The sequence below is a fragment of the Cotesia glomerata genome, linkage group LG5 (genome assembly GCF_020080835.1).
Source record: "Cotesia glomerata isolate CgM1 linkage group LG5, MPM_Cglom_v2.3, whole genome shotgun sequence".
Taxonomy (NCBI): domain Eukaryota; kingdom Metazoa; phylum Arthropoda; class Insecta; order Hymenoptera; family Braconidae; genus Cotesia; species Cotesia glomerata.
The window spans coordinates 20986062-21010949 of NC_058162.1; the positions used below are offsets into that span (position 1 = coordinate 20986062).

The 24888-nt window shown below is 30.0% G+C and overlaps 2 protein-coding genes and 2 long non-coding RNA genes across 7 annotated transcripts; 3 read left to right on the top strand and 1 right to left on the bottom strand.

Moving 5' to 3' along the window:
• Positions 1 to 141: 141 nt before the first annotated feature.
• Positions 142 to 5102, bottom strand: LOC123264721 (G-protein coupled receptor Mth2-like). 2 transcript variants are annotated; one of them, XM_044728153.1, is made up of 9 exons: positions 5030 to 5102; positions 4697 to 4943; positions 4358 to 4609; positions 4079 to 4261; positions 3459 to 3697; positions 3173 to 3339; positions 2869 to 3099; positions 821 to 1084; positions 142 to 719 (listed from the first exon to the last, which is right to left on the bottom strand). In XM_044728153.1, the coding sequence occupies exons 3-9, from the start codon at positions 4391 to 4393 to the stop codon at positions 235 to 237; spliced, it is 1605 nt and encodes a 534-aa protein (XP_044584088.1). In that variant the 5' UTR covers positions 4394 to 4609; positions 4697 to 4943; positions 5030 to 5102; the 3' UTR covers positions 142 to 234. The 2 variants fall into 2 exon arrangements, with proteins under 2 accessions (XP_044584088.1, XP_044584089.1); XM_044728154.1 differs by having other exon boundaries at positions 4079 to 4609.
• On the top strand, positions 5085 to 9440 carry LOC123264724. 2 transcript variants are annotated; one of them, XR_006509410.1, is made up of 4 exons: positions 5085 to 5155; positions 7513 to 7973; positions 8036 to 8385; positions 8472 to 9440. It is a non-coding gene; the product is annotated as an uncharacterized LOC123264724 (long non-coding RNA). The 2 variants fall into 2 exon arrangements; XR_006509411.1 differs by lacking the exon at positions 5085 to 5155 and having other exon boundaries at positions 7421 to 7973.
• Positions 5908 to 7294, top strand: LOC123264723. Its single transcript, XM_044728156.1, has 3 exons — positions 5908 to 6572; positions 6640 to 6699; positions 7059 to 7294. Exons 1-3 carry the CDS (start codon positions 6264 to 6266, stop codon positions 7146 to 7148), a joined length of 459 nt encoding a protein of 152 aa, XP_044584091.1. The 5' UTR covers positions 5908 to 6263; the 3' UTR covers positions 7149 to 7294.
• A 7123-nt stretch (positions 9441 to 16563) lies between the features above and the next one.
• Positions 16564 to 24682, top strand: LOC123265675. Of its 2 annotated transcripts, XR_006509633.1 has the most exons (3): positions 16564 to 17192; positions 23918 to 24069; positions 24215 to 24682. It is a non-coding gene; the product is annotated as an uncharacterized LOC123265675 (long non-coding RNA). The 2 variants fall into 2 exon arrangements; XR_006509632.1 differs by lacking the exon at positions 24215 to 24682 and having other exon boundaries at positions 23918 to 24145.
• Positions 24683 to 24888: the final 206 nt, after the last annotated feature.

A 24888-nucleotide genomic window follows, 5' to 3' on the forward strand; every position in this document is an offset into this window, starting at 1 on the left:
AATATTTATGAATATTTTAATAGGAGAGGGCAATCAAATATTTATAAATTTTCGGGAGGTGGCTTTTAGAAAAATAAATTTTTCGTTACAGAATAATAAAAAAAAAACAAATAAAGTTTTATTTAATAAATAATTTTCTTGTTCACTTAAATAATTCACATTTTTTTTTACTCAGCACCAAGCAAAAAATAAAAAAAATAACTAGTGTCTTTGTAAAAAAACTATAAGATTATTTCAGGATATTCCTTCACGAGAAAACCTTTCAACATTGAGAACTGTTAATAAACAGCGATCCATACTCGCAACTTCTGGTTCATTTGTATCAATACCGCGTAATTTTTGTACTTGATACCAGACGAGGTACCTTATGGGTTTTCTTAGTACGAAGATACCGAAGACAAATATTCCTTGCAGTGCATTGACAAAGTCAAAGGCAGACCATGTGAGAGGATCGCCTCCAGCACACCAGGAGATTACTTCCATCGCCCAGTTTATTCCCATCAGGAAGAACAAAGCCAGACAGACAAGAAAGAGCCGCCTCAGCCAGCTCAGAGTTCGACGTTCATCTCGTCCAGATTCTCTGTTCTCACGAAGACGACGAAGGTCCAGTTCTCGTTGGTGGCGAGTTATTTCTACGGCAGTCATGGCAAATAATACAACGTTTGCAATTACCAGAAGACCTACTGGTACATAGAAGTAAGGCATTGCATTGACATCAGCTATTGAATAAAAGAAAAATTTAATAAATTATTAATAACTTGCACAAAATTTTTCCTTTTTGTTTTTATAACCCAGATATGTAGGTAATAAAGTAGCTTACACTCAAACCAGCATCTTTCAGAGCCAAAATTAGGTTTTACGAAAGCAATTGGAACCGTCGGGCTCAGGTTTGCAATCATGGAAATGATAATAAGAATTGCTGGTGGGGTCCAAGCCCACAGGGAGTAATAGAAAAATAGTTCATTGGGCTTCGTCGGTGCCCAGTTCCCAGTGTTTATGTATCTACGTAGCAGAAGATATGTTTCCAGACACATAACGTTGAGCCAGAAGAAACAAGCGACGAATGAAAATTGAATGACAAAGGCTAAAAAATTCAACTTAGAATTATTTTACTTTAAACAATTTCTTCCTATGCTGTTAAATTATTTTAACTAGCTACCTGCAGTCATTAGGTGACTGCCGAAATTTACGGATTATGAATAAGAAAACTTTGGCTCAATGATTTTTTTATGTTTATAATCATACAAAGGTAAAAGACCCAGTTATTGACACTGGCCTAGTTGTTTGACACTTGCAATTTTAGTCTAATTAAAAAAATAAAATGCTCCCAAAAAGTTAATTATCTTAAAATTTATAATTCAAAAATTATATTTATTAATTTATTAGAGTTAATTTTTTTTTTTTTTTTTTTTTTTTTTTAATTAAAATAAAATTGCAAGTGTCTATAACTAGGCCAGTGTCAATAACTGGGTCTTTTACCTTATACATAGTTAGGGTACTTTTGAAATAAATTTTAAAAATAATAGTGTTATGACAGGATCAATGACAAATAATTTAATAGACAAATGTGATTGAACGAATTTATAAAACCAACAAACTATTCTAAACTGCTCCAAAAACTTAACATAAAAAATTGACTATCATTAAAAAATGTATAAAACCATGAAAAAACACAAATTCATGTCAAGACTTTTTTAATGATATCAAATTTATCTATAAAAATTTCATTAAAAATAATAATATGCTCGTCACAAAATTTTTCTTACTCTCTAAAATATTTTAATCATAAATGATTATCGCTGAGAAAATATCAAAACCAATTTACGATAAAGATATACCTGTTACAAAATTTTTCTTATTCTCTTAATTATATAAATTAATTTTTTACTTATAACCGCATTCACATGTACAAGATAAAATAATTAAATAAAGAAATGATGTTTATCGAAAAATTCAAATCTATTTATAACTACTTCAAAAATTTATGCAAATAAACTAACTATTAATAAAAAGCATATGAAACATTGAAAAAACACAAATTCAGGTCTAGACCATTCCAAAGATTTTAAATTTTAATTAAAAAACTCATTTTATAATATAAATACGCTGGAGACAAAATTTTCTTTATTCTTTTAATTAAATAGATTAGGGATTTTAATTTTTTTAGTGACCACATTGATAAAAAAATAATCTTGATTCAATAGCAACAATCTTGAACTAAGAAAATTATTTAAACGTGTGAGATTATCTTGACCCAAGATTTCTCAAGAACTACTCAACCGATCTTGATGAAATTTTAGACAGGTCTTTGAGATATAATTTACAAGGTCTGGGACGAAGGATTTTTTTTTTTTCAATTACAACTAATTTAAAAAAAAATGCCGCGAAATTTTAGTCAAATTTTTAATTTTTTTGTAAAAACCTCTGCCAAAAATCCAATTTTCATTTTTTTTTTCCTTCGTTCAAGACCTCGTTTGAAGTCATAACTAAAGCACATATTTTTTTCTTTCACGCGGACGCATCTTTTTTCCGAGGGCTCGCCGGAAATGACGTCAAATTAACAGAGTTTTTAATATATTTTTTTTTTTTTTAATTTCAGTAATCCCTTGTTAAACATGTATCTTTACGACAGTAAAAAGTTTGAATAAAATATTTCATTTTTTCTATTTGAAAAAAATTTTTGATAATAAGCCATTTTTTCCCGGAGAAAACCCATGTAACCCCTTAATCCAAGAATTTTTCTTCTTGATTAAAAATGATCTAATTCTTAAAAAATGATTTTCTTGGTTCAATATTTTTGCTCGTGAATTAATTTAATTTTTTTTATCAGTGTAATCTTTGTAAATAACGAAAAAGCGACCAACAAACCTATAGAAACACAAAATTGATCATTAAGATGAGCACTTGCTAACTGAACAATCGCTAAAGTTGTAAAAGCAACGGCTAAGCATCCACAGTAGTGACAGAGCGCTTTGCCATGTACATCCATAAGTTTAGGTGTGATGCAATAGGCAATGATAGTTAGAATTAAAAAGGGCACTGAAATAAGAAGACCGGAGGCGTAGAAAGTCAAACGGAAGTCAGCGGTCACTTGATCTTCTGGAAATGAATAAAGATGAGTGTTAAATTACTCGACTCTAATTGTCTAAATGGGTTTTAGTGATAATCTTACGTTCTTGGAAGCACACGAGTGTCCTTAAACCGCGCTCAGGAATAATGTCCATGCAATAATCGACTCCCAATGCCAGCATTGAGGGTACTTGATGTGGACTAAAGATAGAGCCGTTGAGTAACAAATAATGCTCGTCATCACTCGATATTTCAGGTTCTAACATATATCTGTAAATGATTATTATCAACTTTATTATTTTTTACTTGTTAAACTCTAATCTTATAAATATATTAAATATATAAGATAGCGTTACTTATCTATTCAATTATATAACAACAATGTTTACCTTTTGTGCTTACATGGATCGCCAATTATGGCAACAAAACTGTCCTTTTTGTCACCTGGAGCGAGCGCTCCAGTTTTGTTGAAGTCGCTGAAGTAAGGCGAAAAAATTGGGTAACTTGGAACATCCGCTGGTGTACATTTCGCCATCCCGTTCTCGTCTTTCGCCATTATTTCTTCTAGAGAGCAGCATTTTCCAACTCTTGGCAACTTTGGGTATTGTTCTAGAGTCCAGGAGTCATTCTGAAGAAATTTTAAATTACAATTATGTCTAGACAACTTTTGAATAAGAAATAGCTCTAACAATAAACAATACTCCGTGTAGGGTCAGTGAATTTTAAATAAACTAATTATTTTATGTACTGGTGTGCCTCTAGCTTAAAATTGAAATCGCCATATCTGGATGGACTCGAATAGTAAACGAATCGATATTAGAACTCTAAAAATAATCACGTCAAGGAGAAGTTTGCTTGTAAGGAAAGAAATTCATACAATTTCTTAACAACCAATGATAAATTCTTTCTCAACATTTAACTCTTCTAAAATTTATGTTATTATTGCATAATATTCAATTGATTTATTGCATATATATTTTCGAGAAGTATATAGAAGAATATAACTTACCAAAGAAATTGAGATAATTGACGCTGGTTCCAGGAGAGAATTAACAAAAATTATTTTTGATAAAAGTAAGTACGTGATTATTGTCTTGAAGATTGATCTTAAAATCCGATTTTCTTCTTGAAGAATATGACGTGTCACTGCCATTAAATTCCACTTATTTAATCTTTTGTGAAATATACTTTTCTACATTTTAATAAATAATATAACTTGCTTTGAAATTTCACATAAACCATTTCAAACTCTCGTTAAAATTTTTTATAACGTTTAATAATTACACACCGTTAGTTTAATTATGAAGAAATAATAAAGTTTCATCCTTTTAAATTATAAATCATTAATCACAAAGTAAAAGTAGATTTAAAAAGTAGCTTTGTATTTCGCAGGTACTCGCTTGTGGATCGATCGGTACATACTGACACTCTATACAGCTTTAAAGAGTTACTATATAATGGAGTTGGTGGAGTAAGACAGTAATCGCGGTATCGTGGTATTGCTGCTGATGAACCAAGACCAGGTGGAGCTACGCTGATACTGAAAAAATAACACCCAGACGTAGTATGTACATACTAAATAGTAGGAAGAAAACTGTTGTATTTTTATTATCATGTTACAACTCACCGGATTGGCAGTTTGAGAATTTTAAGCTCATCCTGTTTAAATTTAATTCCTCTGATTTTTTATGGATCACTCAAGCAAGAACACATTCTGCCTTGCCATCTAATCCCACTGTATCAACGTATTTGATGAGTGGTTTATCTTTTTGGGAATTCCTGACGTCGCTTCTTCGCAAACTAACAAACGACGCATTTGATTGGAATGACGACGTCATCAGCGAGAACAGTAATTGGAAAGATATTCAATGAGTCTAAAATTCAAGAATAAAATGATTAATCGATAAATATTGGAAGTGTTAATTATTTATAGTAATAATAATAATAACAATATTTATACTTTAAATATATTTTTTGCAGGTAGATAAGATAAAGTAGACATTATCGATATTGGCATTTATTTGAAGTTATCTGATCTATACAATTTGTAAGACCGAAGAGCTAAAGAAAGAAAACGATTCACAGTGTATTAAAAAATAATGTAAACATTGAGACTGAGATGAGGCTAAACACCCTTTTTTTATGTATCCACAAACTTACAAATTTGATGATGATGTTCAGATACATAAGCAGTCAAGTTAAATATCTGGGGATTATTTTTAAAACTGAATCATTTTAATGGCGATATGCACTGCTAATTTTATTCCTACTGTTATTATATTATCTTTAGATTTTTTTTATAAGCTTTGTAATTTAACGGTTCCTTTGTTTGACGATTGTTATTATAAACCGGTGAATTTGTTAATATTATAAAACATTGATATTCTAGAAGCTTACTTCTTTTGTTGAGAAAAACAACAAAAATTATCAATCCATGCAACTTGGATATCTTATACATTGAGTAAAAAAATTTCTTTTGAAAAAAATGAGCAATTTTTTAATAAAAAATTAATTTGTTTAAAATTTTAAACAATTTAATTTTTCTTTGATGGAGAAATAGAAAATTTTTATCACAGTAGAAAAAAATTTTCTAGATTTGGGAAGAAATGATTTTGGATGAAAATTCGTAGATTCTCTATCTAAAATTATTTTTTTCTAAATAAAAAAAAACTTTTTTTCAACAAGTAAGTTATTGTGAGAAAAATTTTATTTCTTCAGCTTAAGAAATCATTTAAAATTTTCAATAAATTAATTTTTTGTACATTTTTTTCAAAATATTCAAAATAAATTTTTTCTTTCAGTGTATAGTAGTCAACTCAATTCATTCTAAATTCTTTTTAATTATTTTAAGGGCGGGGTAAGGGTTTTCACTTTCGAAAAATCGATTTTTTTTTGTTTTATCTTATTGTTTATGAGAATATGTCCTCAAAATTTTAATCCGATCTAAGCAATATTCTTTAAGTTATTGTTTAATTAGTCTCGGGGCCTTTAACGCTCTAACTCTAACAGCTACGGGCGGTTGGGATTGCAATGCAGCTGCTCAGTGTGATGGTTCAATCGAATTCAAGAGCTGTAAAAAAGAAGGACTTGGCTTTCAAATCCAAGTCAAATGTACAAATTGTGATCCACGCTTTATACCGTCGAGTGAGAAAACTGGTCATCGCTATGAAATCAACACTCGTTTTGCCTTTGTAATGCGTACATTAGGTTTGGGTTTAGCAAGCTGCAATAAATTTTGCGGGCTCATGGACATAGCAAGTAGTTTTCTATCAAAACAATCTTATTTGGATCTCATGAAATCTATTTGCTGCAGCATCGAAACGACTGCTGAGAAATTTCTTGTCTCCGCCGCAGACAAAGAAAAACAGCTAACACGTGCAAATTCGGAGTCAGACACTTTGACCGTTTCTGGTGACGGCACGTGGCAGAAGCAAGGCTTTAGCTCTTCCTTTGGCGTCACTTCCTTGATTGGATATTGGTCTGGAAAAGTTATCGATATTTTCGTAAGTAGTTCGCACTGCCAGGCTTGCAAATTATGGAGAAATCAATTAAATACTGATGAATTTCAAGATTGGTACGAAGAACATGTTGGAAAAGATGAATGCCAAGCAAATCACACCGGACCATCAGGTAAGAAAAATTTTTTTTCTTCACTTTTTTGCTTCATAAACTTTAAACGCGTTTTTCTCAAAACTACTTTTTCAAAGTCCGTGTTCACTGCCATTTGAAAACTACTCGACCGATTCATTTCAAACTTTGTACACATTTTTTTCATATGAAATACCTCCCCCCTACGTTTAGTAAAAATTTTTTTTTTAACATTAAGGGTGTTTCCCACCCACAAAATGGCGGAAATTTTAGTCGAAAATAACGGTTCACACTTTAGATGGCCGCCAAAAATTTTTAAATTAAAAAAAAAATAATCAGAGAACGTTGGGGGGAAGATTTGTTTATAATTTAACTAAATTTTTATGGTTTTTCATTTTCAGATAATTTCCGGCCGAGTTACAGTGAACACCGCAAGTTGTTTTTTTTTCAAGACGTCCTGGGGGAAGCTCTGTCACGGGCTAATGGTTTAATATTTTTGCATGAAAAATTTACAGAACATAGTCAAAACTATGCTCAATAATGTATAGAAGGTTTGAATAAAATTGCTCAATCGATATTTGAGATAAAAAATCACAAAAAAAGTGTTTTTTTTTTACGCTGAAACCCTTACCCCTCCCTTAAATTGATTTTTTTCATAAAGGGTTAAAAGTCTTACAAAGTATCAAGTGATGGATTCTTTGTGCATTTAAATTAATTTAAACTCTAGCAATTTTATATGAATAAGTTAAAGCAAACTGGGGTTAAAAATAAAAGGTATTTATTTTTAAAATAACCAAGAATATCATGTCTTTTACAATACATGTAATTTGTTGAAGTTATTATCATTATTTGCAGGTATTTCTTTATAGGTTTATTTTATAAAGCTACTTATCGTAGCAATAGTGGATATCATACATAATGTTTCGAGCCGGAATTATGTTATGTCGGGTCGATATACAAGATTATTTAGTATTACTTTGCAGTAAATCAGCTTCTTGAGAAAAGTAATTTATTATGACGGATAAATGAATTTTGAATAATTTGTCATGTAAAGTGTTACATTATGGAGTCTTTGATTTAGTTAGCTTCAATTGCTTTGTTAGAAGAAACAAGTAATGACTATAATAACATTTAAAATGTCCTTTAAAATATAATTTGTCTATAGAACTATTAAAAATGGAAAATCCATATTTTGTGCTATTACATATTATGCACGATTTCCTGAATGGCTTTAAAGAAGTATACACTCAGGTCAATTAAATTTTTCAATGTAAATTCTGAACAATTTGCATATTTTTTAGAGAAGAAAAATTAATGTAAGAAGAAATAAGAACAAATTTAAATCTTAAAAATATGTATTGATTATTTTCAATTTTAGTGACCGAGGTACTTGTACGTTTATGAAGAACCAACAAGGAATACAATGATCCCCCGGAGTATATTGATCAAATCGGAAGCAAGCCATAAAAAGGGATCGCCTCCAGCAGACCAGGAAATAACTTCTATCGGGCAAGTTTATACCTCGAGAGAATAATAGCCAGACAGCAGAAAAATAGCTGTCTTAGGTGTAAGCCAGCTTAAGGTGCAAGAGGTTCATCTTCGAAATGGCTGTCTATTCTTCAGCGTACTTCAGGGATCCACTTCTCCTTGGTGACAGGTTATTTTTACGGCTGTCAGTGCTGAGTTCGACGTGGTAATTCATAATCATTAGAAGATCTACAAGTAGAAGTAAGAAATTGCGTTTGCGTAACCAGTTAAAAATAAGTTTCAATTTATTAAACGATTATTCTTTAATTGATTAATTTACGTTGTAGGTAGTGGTTATTAGTGTCGGACTTTGTAGACACCAACATCTTTTATATCAAGGGGAAATAAGTTGGTAGCAGAAACCCGTAGAGAAGAATAACAAGTGCTTCTTCTGCCATTTCTTCAAAATTAAAAAAGAAAATGAAATAACTTTTCAAACAATAAAACACCGATTCAGTGATATATTTTATTTAAATCTTTTGAAGAGGAATTTTAATTAGCAAGTTTCTTAAGTGATTAATCTCCATAAATAATGGAGAAATGAAAAGTACAGCTAGACGTGGAACTAGAGATTAGCATGTCAGAACAGTTGCTAATGTAAAAGCTGTTAAATATCAACGGTAGATACATATACTGTCTATGAACGACCATAGACAGATGTGTTGTAATAAGCAATAATGATGAGCTAATGAGTAATGATAATAATAAAAGAAACAAAGACCAACAGTACATAAAATCACATATAAAGCTATTAGTCTTTTGATCTACTGAATTCGTTTATAGTCGAGTTTTATAAATATTTTCTAGCCTAGGTTATATTTTCTTCCGAGAATCACGCAAGGGTTTAGAAACTTGTTTCATGTTGTGGTTATAACTATGCAATATGCTCGTTTTTCACTGTCAATATCGTGAGGTTAAAATCCAAAGTATGTTTCTAGACCAAGTATATTCATCAACAGTTAATTGAGCTGACATGTATTTTTTCTATAAGTAATTTTTAGGTAGATTTCTTAAGAAATTTAGCTATTGTAGTCGGTCTTATTTCGCAATTTTAAGAAAATTTTGTCATAATGTGTGTTATTTCGACGAGTTATGACGAAAAATAGCATTGGCTTAAAAGTATATATCTTTATGAAATTTTTTGGAGCTATTCTATGAATCAATACCAAGATTGAGTTCAAAGATAAACAAAAATGGCGGGTTAATTTACGAGTTGTGGGTGTTTAACATTTTTTTTCATTTTCAAAACATTTTTTATTTCGGCGGCACGGCTACTAATGCTCGGCCAAGTATCGGCGTTTTGTATCGGCCTAGCCTCGGTACACCATCGGCTTTTATGTTCGACCAAGCATTGGCGATTTGTACTGATGGCCTAGTCTAGGTAAGCCATCGGCTACCGCACGATATTTATTATAATATAATGGTATGTGATTTAATTATCAGCCATTGCTTGGCCGATGCTCTGGCTAATTCTTTATTACACTTGAAAACAATTAATACGTATTAGTCATTACTATGTAGTATTATTGTTTTCAATTTTTTTTAATTTAACGATTGACCAAATTGTAAACTAATATGTACTAAAAATTAGTAAATCAATTTTTAAAAAATATCTTAAGAGATTTTTTTAGGAGAAAACACCAATTCAAATTATTAATAATGTTTTTTTTTTTTATAAATATTATATTGATCATTTTTTAGTTTTTAATATAGTTATTATTCAACAAGCTCTATTAGGATTAAATCAACATTTGTTTTCACTAAAACAGATTTAATAAATTAATTAATATTTTTTTGGAAGACTTTTTCGATAAATTTTTATATTACCCAATCAGTTAAAACTATTTCTTTTAGTATTAAAAAAAAAAAATATTTTAGCGAGAAACTAATGATTTTTAATAAATGATTTATTTACTTATAAATAGATTTATGAATATAAATAAAAATATACAAATATAAATATATAGATTTATTTACTAATAAATCATTTATTTTTAATTAATTTTGAACTTCTTGCTTAAAAAATGAAGTTTTAAAAAACTGGGAATTTATTTTTTATTATTAAAATTCAGAAATTGTTCAATTATGAAATAAATAGAAAAATTCGTAACAACAATCAAGTTAACTCAATTATACTGAGAAAAATTGATTGTTGAACATTGAAATGATTAAACTAAGAACACTACATTCCCTGAATAAAAAAAAGTATTGAGACAAAGAAAAAAGTATTGAAAAATATTGGATTGACTAGAAAACCAATATTTTTCAATACTTTTTTCTTTGTCTCAATACTTTTTTTTAATCAGGGTTCAGATCAGTTAGCAGCGCCCGTGATACCGCTCGAGACTTCCACGCAGACGGATCAGGTTTAAATCTCTCCACACCCGAATTTTTTCAGAATTAATTTTTTATCAACCAGTAGTCCATCACCTCAGAATAATAAAAATTCAAAAATAAACAACGAAAAAAAATTTTTTTTTATTATTTTACCTAAAATTTGATTTTTTGCCTATGCTTGGCCGATGCTCGGCCAATGCTTGATTACTATGTTCGACCGACGCTCAGTCGCCTATATCGGCTGGGTGTTACCATCCGATACTCGCCCAGTCTTGTATTGGCCCAACGATATTTCACGATACTCAGCCGATCAACAGACTCGATAGAATCTGGCGCCAAGTTGCGTTCTTAAGCCAGACTACCGAGCATCAACAGACTCGATAGAATTTGGCGCCAAGTTGCGTTCTCAAGCCAGACTACCGAGTATGTATATACCATAAGCAGAACGGTTTTTTGAGGTTACAAATTGTTTTTCAAATTTATTTTGATTTTTTTTTTATATGATATTTTATAATAGTAGTTCATGCTTTTTATTACGCGTATTACTTGATTATTATCAATTATCTTTATAATTTATATTTAAAATTATTAAAAATAATCAGCACAAACTATAGCGACCCAGATTTTTAGATTTTAACTTTTTTCTTATGTAAAAAGCGGACGGCCAGAGACTAAATAATATAAGAATGCATGCTAATCTTATAATAGATGGGAAACTACAGTGAAAAAAAGATATTTGACAGCTTGCAATTACACACGCCAGGCAGCGCAAGAATAACTTTTACATGAACTATAGCTTAAAGGGGATAGTTTGCCACCGGAAATGTATTAAATTAAAATTGTCAATTTTTATTATAACTAGAATTTAATTTGCGCGCGCAAGCCGCGCCTCATATTTATTTTCATGATATATTTATGTGTCGTTTATGTATATTATATTCGTTTTCAACCAATCAGAATGAGAATAAATATTTTCAACCAATCACATTACGAATAAATTGGTTTCACATACATTTCATCTCAATTTTATTATGTGACTAGAATTTGAATTTGCGCGCGCAAGCGCGCGCCTGACTGTAGCATTTGCATATATTTTCATGCTTATGATATATTTGACCAATCACGTTACGAATAGTTTGATGCCACATACATTTCATCTCAATTTTATATTAGGATTATTACAAAAAATACTGAAATCCGAACAAAAACAGTTTCACTGTAAAAAAATCACGCCAAGTCCACGTTCATAAGACTATTAAGAAAAAAAAATTTTATTTCTTTACAAAAAGATATAAAATAAAAAATTAAAAAATCCAAGCAACCGATATGGTTGTATATGATTTTCGGAAATTAAAAAGTTTTGTTGTAAATTTAAAAATTAAAAGAAACAATTTTCGAACGTACTTGGTGTGCGTCATTGTGTACTTTAATTTTTTTTAAAAGTCCTAGTAGATAGATTTTAGGAATTTCATAAAAAGTGAAATTTTTCGTAACCACGCACACTAAATACGTTCCAAAATTGTTTCTTTTAATTTTTAAATTTACAACAAAATTTTTTTTAATTTCCGAAAATCATATACAACCATATCGGTTACTTGGATTTTTTAATTTTTTATTTTATATCTTTTTGTAAAGAAATAAAATTTTTTTTTCTTAATAGTCTTATGAACGTGGACTTGGCGTGATTTTTTTACAGTGAAACTGTTTTTGTTCGGATACTTAAAGATCGGTTACCAGTTTTGGCCCAGTATCGGGCCGATCTTCATTTTTTGTATGGGTAGTTTTCTTTTTCAATATTCACTCTAGAAATCTACCTATCCATTTCATGTGTTGCCGAATGGTACTTTTTTAATTAAATTAATGATTCTTGTTAAATTTTTTTAGAGTTCTACGGTAGCCAAACTTTTATATTTTGTTAAGAAAGTTTCCCAGTGACATTCGAGTCCAGGAAGTGCGTCGAAAATATATGGGATAACTTTGGCTACGGCGCACATTTTACCATTCCTATCTCGTCGGTTGTCATTATATTCCTCCGTGCCAAGTGAACAACATTTTCTAACTGCCTGAATAGTAGTTTTAAAAATAATTCTGATGCGCAATTTCGGTTCATAAATTATTTCAGAAATAAAACATAATTACTAATTTTGAGTAAAACAAGTCTAGACTACTTAATACGGCTATGGATTAACGATTTAAAATTTCCTGTTTAATCCCGTTTTTAAATTAGTAATTCATACGATTATTAAATGTCTGAATGTCTTTATTTGTAATCGAACCGACCTGCCGTATCTGGATAGTCTTGAATAGTAAACGAATCGATACAAGAACTAAAAATAATCACGCCAAGGAGAAGTCTGCTAGTAAGGAAAAAAAATTCACCGACAAATAACGTAATGACAAATCGATCCACAACACCCGTATAAATTTTCTTTATTTTATTACAGATGTACAATAATATGTTATTCTCGTACATATATACCCAATATATAACCGATAAATACTTACAAATAGTTTAACTATTGCAGGAATCAATATTGGATAAACTTTATTGCGAAAAAATTTCAGAGGTTTCTGAAATTGTTTTTTATTATTTTTTACTAAAGTATATCACGTACCAAAAGGTAAAAGGGTGCATAACTTTTTTTTTATCACCAATCGACTGGTTAACATATTCTTCGCCTAAAAATGAAGCTTTGATTCCCTAAAGCTAAAAAGGCGTATGTCTCTGATTATGCGCCCTTTTAGCTTAAGAAATTCAAAAATTTTATGACCTAAAGCTAAAGGGCCTATAAATTTTTTTTCTAAACAATTCATTAAAATGCTTATTTTTAGCCAAAAAATTGAAAAATAAACGGCAGAGTCAAAAAAGTGTATTCTAGCTATACACACACTCTTTTAAAATTACAATTAAAAATATTTTTAAAAAGTTGCAAAATATGGGTGATTGTATTAATTTATTTTTATTTCAAAATTACTTTAATTCCATTAGTTTTCGATTAGTTTATTTATCCATTGCTACGAATTAGATAATTAAAAAATCTATTACATAGCAGAGCGTTTTTATCAAAATTCTTCTTTGTCTAAGAGAGATATATAAAGCTGCAATCGTAGGAGCCGGCTATTGAGAAATTTTTTTTATTTATTAAATTTTTTTATTTCATGTCTTATGAAGCTATTTATCAAAATTTTTTGTAAAAACTTACATTTTTTATACGCCCTTTTAGCTTTAGACACTACTTTTCTAAAAGCTAAAAGGGCGCATGTCTTGAGTTACGCCCTTTTAGCTTTAGGGTGCTCGAATTTTTTTTTTTTACAGACCTTTGTGTTTTGAGTGATTTTAAGATGAAAGACAAAAAAAATTTTTTTATGCACTCTTTTAGCATGGATCCCTATTAACTTGTAGCTATGCGCCCTTTTTGCATTAAGCACGTGATATATGAAAATTAAGTTAGTCGACATGTACAGTAGGGTGAGCCAAAAAAACTAACCTATCGAATTTATGGGTTAAAATGAACCTATATACCGAAAAAAAAAAATTTTCCTGCAAGGCAGGATTTTTAGCTGAATTTTGAAAGGTGTCGGTGAGCATTCAAAGTTTCCCATTTAAATAACACGTAAAAAAATCTTTTTTCATTAAAAATAATATAATTTTCGAACCGCTTGAGATAAAAATTATTTGATGGCGGATTCTTGAAGGGCATTAAATTTCCTACAAAATCATTCCTGGTTCCATTTTTTAAAGGCAAAAATTCATATATTTACTGGTCATGAAAATTGAGCAAAAAATCAAAATAAGCAATTTTAGGCATTTATTGTTGGAAATTTTTATATTTAAGGCAATAAATTTTGTTCTCTTCCTTTTTGATCGCGTTTACCATTTTTTTTAACTTCTAAACTAATACTAAACTCGAAAAATGACATAGCACCAAGTTTTTCTATCAGAGACCATAAATGTCGCAAAAATGTTAGAACAGTAGCATTCGAAATGTTTTTGTTAATATTTTTATAATTAATTAACTTTTCTCAAAAAATCTAAGTCTTGAGCTGGAGCGCTTATCGGACAAGGAGCTTTAAACCACGCTTTTACTCGAATAATACTTGTATACCCCCCCCCCCCCCTACTTATTTCGTTTCAAAATAATTTATTTCGTTAAATATAAAAATTTCCAACAACAAATGCCTAAAATTGCTTATTTTTATTTTTTGCTCAATTCTCATGACCAGTAAATATATGAATTTTTGCCTTTAAAAAATGGAACTAGGCATGATTTTGTAGGAAATTTAATGCCCTTCAAGAATCCGCCGTCAAATAATTTTTATCTCAAGCGGTTCAAAAATTATATTATTTTTAATGAAATAAGATTTTTTTCCGTGTTATTAAAATGGGAAACTTTGAATGCTCACCGACACCTTTCAAAATTCAGCTAAAAATCCTGCCTTGCAGGGAAATTTTTTTTTCGGTATATAGGTTCATTTTAATCCATAAATTCGATAGGTTTTTAAAATTTTTTTTATTAAAAAAATTCTTTTTTAAAAAACTTTAAAAACTATAAGTACAATTTTTTAAAAATATTATTTAGTTCTAATTTAATAATTAAAAAAAACTCAAAAAATTAACAATGTTGGCTAACTTTGGTATTATAAAGTATATTGGAGTTTAAAATATATTGTCTATGAAATTTTATTTTTGTAAGATTTAAAAACATTCGCGCATAAGACTTGATAGATAGTAGACAAAAATTTATATCTTTAAGTTTTGGCACGTTTAATCGCGTGTAGTTCTTCCCTCAAAAATTTAAAACTCTTTATCGATCATTTCAAAAAGTTATTAATGATTAAAAAATCATGGAACTATGTAAGAGAACAGAGTTTTTTTGTATTTAAAATTATAATACTTATATTATTAGATACCATAATAAATATTTCTTTGAAATATTATCTGAACCATGCAGTTTAATTGATTCCATTAAAAAAATGGTGCTATCGACCATTAAAATTAATTACTTATTATTTTACTTGTTATACTTAGTTAAAATTATTTTAGTTCATTTTTCACCGTACGCAGAACAACCACACACAGAAAAATAAACTTCTTGCACCAAGAAAATTTTAAGGAAGACAAAAGTTATTTTGGAATAAGAAGAAATTTTCTGGGCTCAAGAAACTTTGACTTAATTCAAGAAATTTTTAATCTTCCTTAACATTTTTTTGAGCCAAGGAAATTTACTCTCCAGTCAAGAATTTTTTTTTTCAGTGCATGAATACAGTTGATTACAATACTAGAAATGACATGTATGTCAAACTTAATAAAAAATAAAGATAAACGTCAAATCAACGATATTACTGAATTTAGTAGACATCTAACATTTTTTTAGATTTTTATAATAATTAAATTAAAATGAAAAAAATTTAGCGAAAAAATTCCACAAGTAGAAATTTAAAAAAATTATAAATGCAAATTTTCTAAATAGTTTTTATTTTTTTACAATAATTGATCTGTTATAAAAATTTCAAGAATTGTTAGATGTCTGCTAACTTAAGTATTATAATCAACGACTAATTTATATGTACTTATTTTTAAAAATAGATTTCTAAAAAATATTTTTGGTAAATAAAAGAAAATTATAAACCATTAAAAATTATTGATATAGTTAAATATTTTTCTCAAGACCCGAATAAATTATGAAAGTTAAATTATCCGACATCTTAAAATTTTTATAATTTTTTTTGTTGAAAAAATTATTACAAAAAAATTGAAATAAAAAATTTCACATGTAGAAGATTTGAAAAATTATACATGCAATTTTTTTACTTGTAATTTAATTGATGAAAAAAATCAAACATTGTTAGATGTCGGTTAATTTTATTATTATAATAAATTTCATAAAAAATTAGTACTTCATTTAACTCTAGTGTAGTGCATGAACGTCCTTTTAAAGATATTTATCTAATTTTTGTTACATTTCTATAAATTTCTTAAAAAATTATAAAATATTTCACTAATTTATTTGTAATTCTTTTTTTTTTTCAATAATTCTAATTCATTACTGTAAAAAAATCTGAATTTTTTCTTTCTTTACAGGGCTGATATATAGATAGCTACCATACACCGATTACTTGAGTTCCTCCAGTGGTTGTCTGCCCTTTCTCCAGACTAGATCATCTTATTTACTTTCAACTTATTGAAACTTCTACTGCCTGCTTAGAATAATTTTCTACCAATCGTCTGAATCTCAAGCTCACTAACGGTACCGCCCATCGAAACTTAAAGATTCTTATGTTTATTAAACTCCGTTTTACGTTAATGATTAAAAATCATTAATCATATAGATAAGAATTACTAGAAATCAATTATATACGAATTTATATCAGAAAATGACGCGCTAAAAGTTAAAATCAATAAGAAAAAAACGTTAGTTAGAGTGATTTATGTGACTCAAGCAGAATAAAATTTTCTACTCTGATAAAATGATTGATAAGATAAAAATAGAACGAAAATAATTGATACATCAATCAATTTATAAAAGTATATTTATATTTATTAACGCATTATAGTAATCTACTGTTAATATTAATTGACAGAAATAGTCTAGAAGCGACGTTTGGTCTGGTCTTTCTAGTTATTTAAAAACTTTATTTTAAAAGTATTACGTACGCTCATACCAAAGCCGGTAGATAAAAACAGAAAAATATTAACTATTCGAAATACTGTTTTCAAAAAAGCTAGATTATTATATCCTTGCCCTAATTAAACTGGGATTTAATGGGATCGATAACTTTTGTCTAGTGAATTTCATTTAGCAAGTTTTAACTTTTTAACTCGAGTTATTACCGATCGGTAATAAAAGATTCACTTTAATTAGCTTCATGACTTTAAACCATTCTTGTAATTTATTCATTGATACGAAAAAAATTCCATGACGAAATAATTCTATAACTTGTAAGCAACGCTATTCTTATTGCCGAGGCTGACGGCTGTCGAGTATCGTGAGGCCCGAGATTTGTGACGTAAGGTCTTACCCCCAGCCCGTGACAAGACTCGCCCCCACTCAACGAGGGTTGAGAGGACTACGAGAGATATTGTTAGGGGCATTCCGACGCCACCCTTCATGAGGACCTCACGCGATGGGTCCTTATACAACGTCACCCAGTCATTGTCATCCCTTAATTATATTGGCTTTCATTAACTGTCTCATTCCGTAGTCATTGTCGGGTTATTACTTGTAGATGTATAAATAAATATGAGTGGTATACAAAATATAAACCTCGAGTCTTACAGATCAGAAGTGGGATTGGAAATCCGTGTTCCGTGGAAAGTGTGGTGTATTAATGTTATAATAAGTTATAATATATTAATTATAATTGAGAAGTTATTGTTAGTGCAAATATTGTGGTTTCGCATCAGTTTCAAGGTCATTACGTTGAGTGCTGGGTCAACTCTACTCAATCCTCAAATTTGGCTACTTCGTAGTTAGATCACCCAAGGTCATGTTACTACATCTTCGAAAATTGCAACTTCTCTGAAAAATTGAAGTAGTTAAGAATATCCATAGCTGTGGTCGAGATAGGCTTTGAAGAGGCGTCGTACTTGCAGAAGGAACCAGGACTAAAGCATCTGGAGAAGGTGGAATTATGAAGAAGCAGAACAACTCAATGGTGATCTGTTTTGCAACCGAAATTGCATTCTCAGCGAGTCCACCAGCAATCGGTGCAGAGAATGGATGATGAGTTCAACGCTGAAGAAGTTACTGGATTCAACGTCAGAGCGATATCAACAACGAATGATTACGATAAATTAAATCATCAGCAAATGAGGAATCAGGGCCTAAAGCTGGTCAACTCATTATCGCTCATTTGGTAATACGACACTGAGTGTCAGCGTTATAATGAACGATAAATTTGGTAATGTAGAATTTACAAGTAATTAATTATGATACAACTTGAGTTGGTATATTAAGAGGTATAATCAAGTAGGCTTAGTAATGCTTGCTCGATAATAAATAAGGTGTTATTGCAAGTAGTAATTGTAATAACATGAAGAAATAGTAAATTAATAAATAATGAAGCAGAACTCCGAATTATGCATACCGGATGTAGCATTGATATACTTGCGCGATCAAGTAGTGAGTACTCGCTATGCGGTTCCAAAGAATGTTGTCGCGGTTATAAGTAACTATACATTTTCAAAATAAATAAGCAGTAGTCTTAATCAGAATCACAATATAATTTAGTAACGCCTTGATTTTTAATCGTTACAATTGGATATTAGTTAGCTATAAGAGAGTAGAATGATTGATTTTATTAATGTGGAGTTATTGCAAATTGCAAAGATTAACAATTCGGAAAACGAACTTATTGTTAGGTATAGTTAGTATATATACTCAAATCTGATTGAAAAATAATGAATAAGTATGTTAATAATATATATAAAATATATGACACCAAGTTTGAAGAAATTATTTTGGCAAAACTATAAAATAGAACCCGGCGGTCACATATATTTTGTGAACAATACACAAAGGAGAAAGTAGAAACTAGTAAATAGTTATAACGTAGAAATTCGAAATGCCTAAATAACACATGTTGGTATAAAAGTGTTTCTAGTTAAAGTCTTTGAAAAGTTCAAAATATCCTTTTCGTTAGTCGTTGAAAATAAATATTACGTGTGTTGCCAGTAACTCAATAAGTAAAATTCATTGTTAGTAGTAAAATTATGTTGAGTCGAGTTTAAGAAAATTGTAAAGACATAACAACACAAAACAGATGGTTTCAAGGACATAGTATTAGAATTACTATACGAGGAAACCTCGGGTTTAGTTTTCTCACAGCCGAGTCTTTCTCGCAAGAAACCCTTGTTTTATTACCTTATTGTAAATACTAAAAAGTTGAGTGGCAACCATGTGTCGATTACGGGCTAAGTAAACTCATCGGAATAATGCACAAAGGACGAAGTAGTTCTACAATAGATTGTAAAAAATTATTGTATAGTGTATTATTGAAATGCTCCTTAGCATTGATTGTAAGCTAGTTAAAACAAAAGATAATTATCTAATTTCACCAATTTTACGTTAGTATGATAGCACTATCATTTGAGTTAGAAAATCAGATAATTTTATAAGAAATGTTATTTAACAAATTTTAACGTCCCATAATATTATTGAATCGGCTAGACATGTTTACACAAGATGTAAATAAAATTGTTAAGCGTTTGATATCGTAAAGAAGAATTGTCAGTTATAAATTGACAGAGTATATAGTCGATGGACGAAAGTTAAAGATAAAATAATTAATAATATTAATGACTAGCAGTCTACCCCGGCTTTGCACGGTATTTAACAATAATTTGAGAATATAAAATAGCCTATGTCATCCGGGGATAGTGTAGCTTCCCAACAGTGAAATAATTTTGCAAATCGGTTCAGTAGTTCCGGAGCCTATTCAATGCCAACAAACAATCAAATCTTTCCCTTTTATAAAATTAGTATAGATTATTGAAGTCGATTATTTGTGAATGCTAGGTCATTAATTGATGTACTAATTGCATACTAGAAAGATGAAGAATTAGATGAGCGATTAAATAATTCAGCACTATATTCTAAATTCATATCGGTATTTTTGCGAAGAGTTATCACTGAGCATTGTTAATTAATATCGCACAATACTCGGATGAAGTTTGCAAATTTAAATTGTAATTGAAATTATCATTTCTAAAATCACCATGTGGTATCGGACTACTACGAAATTATTGAATGCCCTGCCGACAGAACAAGATTTTAAGATCTTAAAGTAATAGAAACGTCGGTCAACAAGATCGATATTTACGTAATTGCAAAATAGTTTGGTTTGAATCTGTACAGTAGCGCAGTTACTGTCCCTTAAACAATAGTAGTCTTGTTTAAGACTGCGGGTTAATTTTACGACAAGTAATAGTCAGGTAGTAAACTCAAGTCAACTGGACCTCAAAAAAAAAGGGGTCGTGGATACTGGTTAGAGTATATTGTCATATCAGCTATGAGGTATCGGTTGTTAGAATTACTATGGTCTAACATTGAGTACGTTGAGTATCTTAAAGTAAGGGGAATCAGCTATACGTCCTTCTTGGATGTTGAGTGAACGAAATGTGGTTTCTCGTACCTGTATAAAATATGATTGAAATTCAAGCTGGAATTTCAGCGATAGAATATGTGAGCATAGTAACCATTAAAAATTAAATAAAATAATTATTAAGTTATTGTAATTAAGGCTTGATGAAGATAAGATTTATATATCGTCGAGAGCATTACATCTGTCTCTAGCTAAAATGTTAATTCATGTCTTCAAAGTTTCTGACTAGGCTTCGAAGGTGGTTCTGACGAGTGCTGAAGTATCAACTCGTCTGGGATACGTCTGTTGCTCGAGTAACCGTTGTACAGATATTACCGAGTCAGTATGGACGGCAGCGATAGCTGTTGAAGATCTTTCAGCAATTGACGATAGTGCATGAGATGCACGAACGTGTGCATCGAGTACGTCATGGACCGTCATTATGATTGTAGACGGAAAACCAGGAATCTTGAAGGGATTTCAGTGGTAAGACGTTACATCGTCGACATTCTTAATCTGTTCTAGATAAAAAGCTGAGTTGGACTATCACGTTGGCCGTTCAACTCTTGACAGTGTAAAATTAAGCGGTCGCAGCAACAATCGGCACTTATTAGTGCAAACCTGGAGGAGTTGGTGAACAGCTGGAGTGATCCTGAGCTCCGTAGCAGCAAGGATACTTCATTAGTGCACCGAATATGACCTAACTCATTACAAATGGAGGCCAGATGGAGGAGGATTTGCATCCTAATGCTGGCTAGGGAGTCATCGTCCTAGTAGTTGCGTCGAGAGACTGCAAGATTAGGGAATCGATCAAGTGCCGTATGGGAGTAGCTTCTCCGCACTACTAGTGGTTTAATTGGCGAAAGCCGATATGAGTCGTGTGATCGTTGAACGATCGGGCGGTCAGTAATGACCGGGCGACGACTCCAACGTCCTGGTGGTTACGTCGAGAAACTGCGAAGATCTTAATCGATCAAGCGTCGGTTGGCGGTGGTTTCTCCGTACTGCTAGTGGTTTTTGTGATATCTGTCACAAAGCATGTAATCATTATTGAGTACTAACGACGTAAATGGGTTAAGCTTGAAATTGTACGCATGAAAATTGAATGGAATGTTAAAATTTAGAGCTGCAGACAAGCTATATGGCGAGTAGTGATTCGTATCCGGTAGACGGCTGAGTCAGATACGAAGTCACTGGTGCCAATTGGTCGGCTCTAAAGTTTAAGCATGTGTGACTGGATCAGCGGTATAGACACATGCCCTGAGTCCAGTAGGTAGAGGATGCACATGATTATTGTCTAATTGTAATGTGTTGTTGATTTTTGATAAAAACGAGAACGGCTTTGATCTTACAATAGGAATGGCTGCATGATATTGCATGATATCTTATATTTTTCAAATACTGATAATACTCGAATATTATTTTAGGTCGAAAATAGTGATATAGCAGGCAAAGTGACATGGTCACTTGAACGAGCAGCTGACCACTAGTCGCGAGGACGAGAGCATCATCAGGACGGCCGACTGTAAGCAACGCTATTCTTATTGCCGAGGCTGACGGCTGTCGAGTATCGTGAGGCCCGAGATCTGTGACGTAAGGTCTTACCCCCAGCCCGTGACAAGACTCGCTCCCACTCAACGAGGGTTGAGAGGACTACGAGAGAGATTGTTAGGGGCATTCCGACGCCACCCTTCATGAGGACCTCACGCGATGGGTCCTAGTACAACGTCACCCAGTCATTGTCATCCCTTAATTATATTGGCTTTCATGAACTGTCTCATTCCGTAGTCATTATCGAATTATTACTTGTAGATGTATAAATAAATATGAGTGGTATACAAAATATAAACCTCGAGTCTTACAAACTAAATAATAAATTATCCGGTTTTTATTAGTGATGTCAATTATGAATTTTTAATATGTGTCTCTATTAATAATTGATTACTTTTATAATATACAGTCTTACAATCATACAAATTTAAGACTGTGAAGTTATAGTCATCTAAATTCTACGCAATTAATTTTTAATATTAAATTTAATTTTAATTTCGGCATTCAAAAATAATAAAAAATTGTTTTTAAAAGTACATATTTTCAATTAATTTAGAATAAATCTTGTTAAGTTTTTACTAAATTTGTTTCAAGCCATGTACCCGTAATTAAAAAAAAAAAAAAATGGAAAAATTACAGTTTCAGACTGTAAAATAATACATTCTGTAAGAATTGAATTTTTAAAAATTTTAAATTAAATTCGATACCGTGAAAATCAATATTTAAAAATTGAATTTGGTTCAATAACTTTTAAAAAATTCAATTTGTCAAAAAATCATAAGAAATATTTTTAGTTTCATTCTAATGATAAGCTATTATAAAGTTGCAAAACTTAAAAGTTCAATTAAAGTTTTTCTTAATGTTATACATATGAATTGAGAACAGAAATCTGCGATAATATATATATTTAGGGTTCCTCTTTATATGCAAGAATTTTTTCTTATCTCCTTGTATTAAATATTTCAGAGGAGATTTCCTGAAACAAATAATTTTTTGCAGAAATCAAAAAATTTAGTTTTGAAATAATAAAATTATACCAAAAAATCAAATGTCGTAAGTTGATATTGAAGAATTTTCCAATAGCCGCAATTATCTTCTTTAAAACAGACAAAAGTTCGTTTCTGTATCTATAATAGTTTTTAAATTTTTTAAAAAATTGAGTTGAAAAGATGGAAAAATAGTAAAACTTTGAATTTTGGACATTCGAAAAAATTATTTAATTTTTTTTTTGCAGCAAATCTTTGTTTTATAATAAAAGAAAATTTTTTATCAAGTTGCGTCCTTATTGAAAAAGATTAACTTGTATTGACATGGAATGATCTATTAATAAAAATTATATTTCAAACTATAATTTTTACAGTTTTCTTTTGGAAGCGACGCTGCTTACAATGTAAGCTCTAATTTTCTAATTTTTCTTTTTCCCGTGATCCATTTATCGATTGTTATATAACCTTATCCTTATCATTATAATTTATAAATACTATATACACGAGTCTAAAATAATCTACTCCCCAAGAAGGGATGGAAATTATATAAATATCAAAATATATAAATTCATTGTAGTGAAACTTGAATTAAAAAAACAGTTTATTTTTTTAACGAAGAATTCACTGATATTACTTAATTATTTTATTTAAAAACTTAAAATTTTTCTCTGATTTCTAAAAATGAAATATTATTTTTTGTAAACTCAATCAATTATGTAATTTCACAAAAATAAAAGATATTTTATGAAAAAATAAATGTTATTTTCACATTTCAGATATATACGAATTCCTTATAGGCGGTTTGATAAATAATTCATGGCGTTCTACGAAATATCAGTGAAATTCAAAAAAATATTTTGCTATTCAAGAAGATAACAGCAATAAAAGCATGTAATCGTGAAAAACATTCTAAAAATAAATCTTCAATGTTATTATTTAAGAATTTAACTCATACTTTGAATAGTAGGCTGGATAAAAATAGATACATTTATTTTTAAAATTCACCACTTACTATTTTTAATGTTGCTATTAAGTTATTTGAAGATATAATTAATTTTTTTATTTTTGCATAGACATATAAACATATAAACATCTTTGTAATATATATTTAGAAAAGAAATATATTTTTCAAGGATTTTTATTATCGATTGTGGTTGTTTTATTTTTCTTCATACATAAGAGATGTGTATAAATTTATCAATACCTTCTTGAATGGGTCACAAAGAAAGATAAGTTTTTAAGCGAGCATTACTAAATTTTTTTTTCTTGCGTAATACTTATTCCCGATTGTGAGTATATTCTCGCATTAAACTACTTTTTTTTAAAGCATAAATAACAATTTACTAAAAAAAACTAATAAAAAAGATAACATAATTTAAAAATGAAACGAATTTTGAAATTAAACAGCCAAAGTTGTTCAGATAAGATAAAGAAAAATGAAACAAACAACTCGGATAAAAACAATATTTGTTTTTCCTATAATTCTGTTGTATCGCAAGAACAAAAAATGACTCAAAGACTCAAATCAAGTGCTTGATTATCAAATCGATCGATGAAACAAAGAGGAAGAGGAAGTATATGGTAAATGACAAAATGTGCTTTATCAAATTTTCATTATCAATCCTATCCATAAAAAATTATATTTAATATCGTCAGCATAACAATTGTTCAAACGTTACCGAGTTAAAAAAATATAATGTTATCTAGATCAAGTTATATACGTATGTTAAGTGTGACCACATTGTAT

What these genes read in the sequence shown, in the direction of transcription:
- LOC123264721 (XM_044728153.1), bottom strand. Translation starts at nt 4,393, where the DNA reads ATGAAACTTTATTATTTCTTCATAATTAAACTAACG. An exon ending in CAATTATCTCAATTTCTTTG is followed by an intron (nt 3,698 to 4,078) that starts GTAAGTTATATT and finishes AAATTTCTTCAG; the next exon opens with AATGACTCCTGGACTCTAGA. An exon ending in TCAATTTTGTGTTTCTATAG is followed by an intron (nt 1,085 to 2,868) that starts GTTTGTTGGTCG and finishes TGAATTTTTTAG; the next exon opens with CCTTTGTCATTCAATTTTCA.
- LOC123264723 (XM_044728156.1), top strand. Translation starts at nt 6,264, where the DNA reads ATGCGTACATTAGGTTTGGGTTTAGCAAGCTGCAATAAATTTTGCGGG. An exon ending in GAAAAGTTATCGATATTTTC is followed by an intron (nt 6,573 to 6,639) that starts GTAAGTAGTTCG and finishes ATGAATTTCAAG; the next exon opens with ATTGGTACGAAGAACATGTT. An exon ending in AAATCACACCGGACCATCAG is followed by an intron (nt 6,700 to 7,058) that starts GTAAGAAAAATT and finishes TTTCATTTTCAG; the next exon opens with ATAATTTCCGGCCGAGTTAC.